Raw genomic sequence first — 8,128 nt, 5'->3', positions numbered from 1 at the left:
CTAAATGTAACCAAGTCTAAGCTCCAAATCCAAATCATCTTTTGATTCACTAATCAAACCAATTCCCAAATCCAATCTCAAAAATTCACTCCTCTTCACCACTTCACTACATTCTTTTCCATTTTCCTCAAATTTAGCACATCCCATTTTTGTCAAATCTCCATTTTTCATCTCATGAGAGCCACCGCCCGCCGCGGTAGAAGAAGAAAATGAATTAGGAGATAATAATGGAGGTAATGTTGAAACAAAAGGAGGGAATAATTTTGTTGAAGCAGAAGATGGTGATGAAAGAAAAGTAGGGTTAGGGTTAGGGTTAGAGTTAGGGTTTGGATTAGGGTTAGGGTTTGATTCAAGAATTGTTGGTGATTGAAGTCTAAGCCTTGCTCTATCTCTTCTATGAACATTCATATGACCACCAAGAGCTTGAGCTGATTTAAATTCTCTTTTACAAAAGCTACATGTGTAGGATCTTGGTGGCCATAAAAACCCTCCAACTAAATCTCCACCTTGATGATCTACATAATTATTATCCCATGAATATTCTTTAACATTCTTCATGGTTTGGTGTTTGTTGAAGTACTTGCTACTACTTTTTTCCATGGCCTATAAAGACAACTAGGAACAAAATAATTTTTTCTCTTATATTTTAGTGTTTTTTTTTTGTTTGGAGGGAAGTGATAAGGGAAGATATATAGGGTTAAATGGGAGAGTTACTAGCAGGGCATAGGTGATGATGATATAGAGCTTACATTTGGGATATTGTGCTTGTATTTGTGAGAGACAAAAAGGTAGTGGGGTTTGGGGGGGGGGGGGGGGTTGAAGGGGTGGAGGGTGTAGAGTGGAAGAAAATCCCATTGGTGACATTATTTAGGATTAAGAGTTTAACTTTTATGTATCGATGGTGCAAAATTTGCACATAAATAGCGAGATGCTGTGATTTCTTATATATAATTTTTGAATTTATTCATAATTAATTCGCGAGATTTAAGTCTGCCTTTCTTATTTACGATCCTTCTATCTCAATTCATTTACATCGTTTTTTAGTTAGTCCAAAAAAAGAATGACATGTTTCTTAATTTAGTAAAAATTTAACTTAAAACTTCTCATTTTATCATTATAATGACATGAAGTATGGTCACACAACTGTCTATTACTTGCTTTAGAACGCAAGTTTCATAAGTCTTTTCATTCTTAAACTTCAATCTAATCAACCGTTCACATAAATTGGGACGAGGAGAATATACTGGTTAGGTTGGTCCAACCTATTATTAAAAGGGGAAAAGACCAAAAAATACCCCCAAACTATTCAAAATAAATCAAAAATACCCTTACCGTTATATTGTTGGCTCAAAAATATCCTCCAATGCTCCAATTAGTCAAATAGCTCAAAATATATACTCTTTCCACAAATGCTTGTTCCAAAACAACGGAAAATGCTCCAATTTTACCCTTAAACTATTAAAAATTGGTCAATTTTACGCTTGAACTATATACATTTAGATTAATTGGATTTAGGTAATATTTATACGAAAGTTTTCTGTAAAAAATACTAGTTGTAATATATTATAAAAATGCCAACTAAGTTCCTATCATGTGCTAAAATTTATTATAATGTGATAAATTTTTGCCCTATATATGTATAGCTTAATTCTTGAGAAGAAATATATCCTATCTGGCTTTATCCTGCCAATTTTAGCCTTTTGCTTATTCTAGGAAATAGAATCAGAGGATGTTCCTCTGATTTACAATAAATACAGTTTAAACCTTATGTCATCTTTTTTCATTTACATTTCCAACGCTCAATTCAACAATTCAAAACAATTATTTTGAATATTTTTATGGATTTTAGTTAAAAAAAACTCTATAAGTTTGGTTATAAATTAAAGTTTTATGGCATTGGGGTTCAATTAAATTTGGATTCGAGCATCATAGAGCTCATTTCTGAAGGTAACGCTCCCAACATGATTTTTCTATTTCTAGGGACTCAAACGGGAGACCTCTGATAAACAGTGACGGAACCGAAATTATCATTAATTAAGGGGTTCAAAATATAAAGATGTAGCATGTATACCTAGAAGTCGAAGAGGATTCAATATCTATTATATATGCATAAAATATAATAATTTAACTATGTATAAATAATATAATTTTCGTTAAAATGGGTTTGGAAGGACATCCTTAATCCTACCTAGCGCCGCCCCTGCTGATTACAAGTGAAAAAATCCAACTATTTTACCACAATCCAGGTATTATGCAACTTAATTATTTGAAAATAGGAGTTTTAATATCTAGTTCACGTCCATCTATTATAGGATTCCATTTATTATATTAAAATTTTCTTTTCTAACACATTACACAACCAAAGTCAAAACATTTTGTTAGATTTGAAAACCTAAGAATTGATGCATGTCAACATATGTCATTTTTCTCATTCTAATTTTCCTTTTCGTAATCATTATTTTTGACAGTTGGATTATTATTATTATTATTTTCAAAAAGTAGATTTCATATATTCCATGCATTCTTCTTAAAATAGAAACCACAAAAGATTGATTTTTAATCTAAAAATGATAGTATATGCTTAACAACTGATAGAGAAAGACGATAACTCAAAGTAAAAGGCTTTTATTTGTCTAAAGGGATATGCAATAAACCTTGGTTCTAATACATAAAAACTACTTGTCAATATTCTTCATCTTAATAATTATGAGTAGTACTCTCTATATTCTAATTCAAAACATGTAATGCACTTTTCTCGTCTATCCTAAAATTTGATAAGATATAATTTTTTTATTTTTTCTAAAAAAAGATTTTAAGATTTAGAAATTTAAAGTAAATTATAGATATTTATATTGATATATATCATCTTATTAAAATAAAAATAAGAAATTTCTATCAGAAATAATTTTTCTATTTTACAAAAATAAGGATAAGATTTGTGTAGACGAGACATCTTACCCTTCCCCACCTCACTTGTAAAATTATATTGGAAAGATAAATTTTTTTCAAAATTGACTAAAAAAAGAAAAATACGGTCACATAATTAATAGGGCGATAGAGCCTAGATTAGATCAACGCTTCAACTTTCATTTTATCCCTAATGAAATTAATTAATTAATTAATCATAGCAACATAAATAATTATGATTTATTTTAAATTATAAATTTTATTTTATTTTTCATTTTTTTAACTTTCTTATCAAGTAAAAAATGAATCATACACGAATTGATTAGAGAGTGATCCGCTACAAAAAAAGATGAAATTAGTTACAAAATTTATCAGTTACTTTAAATTAATTCACTTTCTAAAATACTTTTAGCTAATTGAACTTTTTTATAATCTATCATTAATTCATAGCTAAATAAAATTAGCACGACTTCTTTTGCCATTTATATATGAAATTTTATTTGTCGTTAATTTCTCATCATCGCTAGTTATTGGGAATTAGTGCATGCATGTAATGATGAGTAAACAAAAGAAAATCTATGTAGAAATATAATGGGAGTAAATTTTATTCCAAAGATTTGGTTTCCATTTAAAACAAAGAAAAAGGACTTCTTTTTCAGAGTCACTCAAACTATACAAAAGATCGTACTATGTTTACCTCTAGATTTATTGAATGACTGGTGGCCAATTAGAGCAACCCAACCATAATTATTCAAAAGTATAATTCATAGCCGTAATTGCAGAGTTATTTAATTAATTTAGGTTTTTTTTTTTTTGCTTTTGCAGTCTCTTCTATTAAAGGGTTTTAGTATGTTAATAAATACTTACTATGTTTATGTGTGACAAAAAAGATGGTCAAGAAAGATATCCTTACTGAACACTGATTCCAACCCTCACAATACTTATGGTTTCATATCATATACAAAAAGTTAATGGTATGTACCGTTTGATCAATTAGTTTATTGATATAAGTAAAATATATTGTATTTAAGCGTGATTTATATTTATTTGAGATATACTAACTTTCTCACTCGCCTCTCTTTTTATGTATCTATGTTTTAGAATGTATCTGGAATGTATTAGATATTTCAGATATATGTATCTAGTGTAATTCACATTATCTGAAATATAATGACTCTTTTGTACGCCTCTCTCCTATCTTGCTCGACTTTTTTCCCTCTTTTGCTCATCACCTTCTTAGCTGGCTCACCTCTTTCCCTATGTATTTGTATTTTAGAATATATCTAGAATGTATCTGGTATATCAGATACATGTAGTGTGATTCACAAGTATCTAAGATACATTGACTCTCTCTTGCCTCTCCTATCTCAATAGTCTCTTTTTCTCTCTTGATCATCACTTTCGTATCTCGCTCAACTCTATTCATATGTATTTTAAAATGTATCTAACATAAAAAAAAAATATGTATCTAACTTGAAATATGAAAAAGTAATGAATCTGAAATGAAATTATTAATTAGTAAAATTATTAGTAATAATATTTATGATAGAAACACTTGGTAGGTAGTTACCTTTTCCAAAAAAAAATTAGTATCATTCCAAAAGGCTTTAAAATATTCTCTCTTTTAGGTATTGGTTGCTGATGAAACATCAATCTCTGTTAGGAGGAATGGATTGAATAGAATTTAGGGAAACATTGGAAGACATGGGAACTATCAAAAAGCCCACTCATACACTACATTTTCTCCTTTGTATTTTGTAAATATTTATTTGTTTGTTTCCTAGTAATGATGACACTTCTGTTTTTAGTACAACTCACCACATGTTTTTTTTTTTTTTAGAAAAAAATGTTAAAAGGATATATATGAATATATGAAGTATATAAGTGGGATCCAAGAATTTAAGATTATGGGTGCTTCAAGAAGCGTTAATCAATAAAAAAGAATCGAACCTGGCTACAACCTACAGTAGATGTAATGTACAATTTTGAGCACCCACAAATGACTACAACACCAAGCAATTGTTTGTTGTCGGGGTGTTCTCTGTTTAATTTTATACCATTCGTTCAAATTTTTATATAAATATATATATGCGAGATTAATGGATACTCAAACACCCGGAATGGATCCGCCCCTGCTTACATAGTTACTAGGAGTAATCTTTTAGGATGAGAATAAAAAGCTCATAAACAAATCAAATAAGATTTTATGTATAGAATAGAGGGCTCGAACGAAAGATATCTGATTAAAAATGAAACAATATTTACTATTCCATTCCAATCTTTGTTCAAAGAGGACTTTTCCGGGACACTATTATTTGTGGTGTAGTTCTGTGGATTGATCTCTTTAGGCAGCTACATAAGATTTGATTTGAAATGGGCTTGGTAAATGGAGCCATGAATTTGTTTGGGCCAAGTTAGCCCAATCAACATTGTTGATGTTAAAGCCCAGGGGAAAAATGGCCTTAAAATAGGAGAAACTACTAATCACACAAATATTTCAATTATATTTATTAATTCTATCGATAATTTGAATATTTCTATTTTATCTAATTAATTAATAATTTTATTCTAGCTTTCAAGTCAGATACACCTAGATAAATGCTTATGCTACTAGATACACTGGAATAGGGAGAGAGATGAGCGAGAACAAGAGGGAGAGTGTGAGATTTGTCTATGTATCTTAGATACATGCAAATCACACTAGATTCACACAAGATACATGTATTTGATATGATTCGCATGTATCTGGGATGCCAGATACGCAAGTGAGCTATGAGAGTGACATGTGAGATGAGAGGGAGACAATTGAGGTTTGTCTATGCATACATGTAAATCCACTTGGATACAACGTATCTAGAACAAATTATACCTAATTTTGACTTCTTGTATCTTGAGATATATAAATGCACCAAAAACTGATAAGAATTGTAATATTACAAACTAGCATAAATCTAAGTAATGTTCCTAAACTAGTGAAGTTTTTGTAAGTTAAGCCTTTGTAACGACCTGTTCCCGTCGTTATGGAAAAGCCAATGGGAAAATAATTTGAGCCAAAAAACTTTTGAGTAGTGACTTGGAAATTCCTAGCCTAGTCCAGATTTGGACGAAATCTGAGTAAGTGAGGTCTAGGGAAATATGGTAATTAATGAGAGAATTAATAATGAATTTGATTACATGAGCGGATAGCTAAGACGTTAAGGAATCGGTCCGACTTTACGGAATCGAATTCGGGCAAGTAGAACTCCCGAAACTGATCTTAGCTTGAATGGTAGTTTTTGAACGTCAAGGGTTGAAGGTGTGCTGTGAAATGGGGGCTTGGAACTCAAATTATGAGATTTTGTCTTCGTGTAAGCCTCTAGGGCGAGATTAATCCCGCCAGGGCGGGGCTGCTGTGGCGGGATGGGGGTTATCTCAGTGGACCAGTCGCGAATTAAGTTGGGGAAAAATCTCAATTTCATTATTATTCTGCAAACTTTGTTCTTAAGAGTTAGGAGATGACCCAAGATGAGTTCTTGACTATTTTCCAAGAATTTTGGTGCTAAAGATAGGGATTTTACTCCCTTAATCCATTTTTCGATCTGTAGAACTTAGATTCATGGGTAATTATTGTTGGGGGAGGGTTTTGGCCTGAAGTTGATGGTGAGAAAAAGCCCTAGCTGCACTTTAGGATCATGGGTTGGTCTTGGGTTATTGGGTTTGTTATAATCCAGATAATTTTGTTATAATCCGGATAATTAGACCTTAATGTATTGATCCTTGGCGTATATTAATTGTTTGTAGACCTAGAATAAGCAGAAAGAATCCGGAAAGGGAAGATTCAAGTGCCTTAGGGTATTCAAGCTTGGTTTCGAAGTAAATGATGGTTTGATTTCCTGTTTGTATGATATATGTCGATTGATTTATAAATTGTATGCATGCGTGTATGTGCATAAGAGAATGTGAATCGAACCTAATGAAATTATTATGTGTGAACAATACATGCCATGAACTTGTTTACTTGATTGTATGATTTGAGTATTGTTCATTATGGATGTGATTGTGATTGTGGTTGTGCTGATTGGATATGGTGTCACGTTTCGACACATAAATTGGATCGAGTGTCAAGTTTCGACACATGTTTCGACATTTGCATTGGATCGGGTGTCACGTTCCGCCTCACTATCAGTTTGGGGGTGGGTTCCTTGAGAGAACCACTTGTGATTGTAATGCTTATGTCTACTTGTCATTGATAATGGAAGACTATATGTTGTTCTGGAATGATAACTGAATTGTATTATGTATATGTGTGCTTATTGTATTATGATTGTTCGTTGTATATTGTGCTTATGGGAGTAGCCGTATGATCCTACCAGTACACTGTGGTTGTGTACTGATACTGCACTTGCTCGTTCTTTGTTTAGTACAGGGCATCTTCAGGCGGCTATTGATAGACCTTGGCTAAGAGATTAGTGATCGAGACCGAATTTCAAGGGTGAGCCAGTTCTTTTAGGCCGCCATGGAGTCCTTCCTATTGTCTAGTCCAGGGGCAGATCTAGGATTTGGAGGTCGTGGGTGCCACAACGTTCAAGTAAGATAAAAGGATCGGTTACTTTAATTTGGGTTACAATTCAGGTTACTGATATTTTTTATTTTTATAAACAAATCGATCAAATATTCATGTTAGTAATATTTTCTTTTAGATATTTTGAGATTAGAGATAACTAAACAATTCAATTTTTTTCCCTTTTTGGAATTAGATGTCTTATTCGCTGAAACTTTGAGAAAAAAAAGATTTTTCACATTAAAATTTGAGCTTGTATAAACCATCTAATAGTATTAACATAATATATTCATATTACATTGACTTTATGTGTTGTTGGAGATATATAGTAGGGGAAGAATAAAAATTGTAGTTTCAGCCTAGTCATCTTACTTAGCAAGAAAGTCGGTGAAGATGTGAAAGAACCTTTAAAAAAATAAATTAAAAAAGCTCTAATAATAATATTCATCATTTTTAAAACATATTTTAAAAAACTACTATTTAAATATATTCTTAATAATATTTATTTGACGTTCATAATTCAGTACTCATTAATTGATAAAAATAAACATGTAACACCCATATCAAGAGATTAATAATTAGTGCAAGAGAAAGTAAAAAAAAAAAATTAATCATGAAAAAGAGTCAATTTGAATAAATAAAGAATAGTAAATAAATAAGAATGAATGGAGAAAAATAAAA

General features: G+C 31.2%; 1 protein-coding gene across 1 annotated transcript; it reads right to left on the bottom strand.

Moving 5' to 3' along the window:
• LOC125839644 (transcriptional regulator SUPERMAN-like) lies at positions 1-678 on the bottom strand. Its single transcript, XM_049518638.1, has one exon. The coding sequence runs from the start codon at positions 598-600 to the stop codon at positions 1-3; it is 600 nt and encodes a 199-aa protein (XP_049374595.1). The 5' UTR covers positions 601-678.
• Positions 679-8,128: the final 7,450 nt, after the last annotated feature.

This window comes from Solanum verrucosum, unplaced genomic scaffold, assembly GCF_900185275.1.
Source record: "Solanum verrucosum unplaced genomic scaffold, falcon-dt-bn FXZP01000306.1, whole genome shotgun sequence".
In the NCBI taxonomy this organism is placed as follows: domain Eukaryota; kingdom Viridiplantae; phylum Streptophyta; class Magnoliopsida; order Solanales; family Solanaceae; genus Solanum; species Solanum verrucosum.
The sequence above is the reverse complement of the archived record's forward strand: the minus strand, read 5'-3'. Positions and strand labels throughout refer to the sequence as shown.

Coding starts and splice junctions, on each gene's coding strand:
- LOC125839644 (XM_049518638.1), bottom strand. CDS start 600: ATGGAAAAAAGTAGTAGCAAGTACTTCAACAAACACCAAACCATGAAG.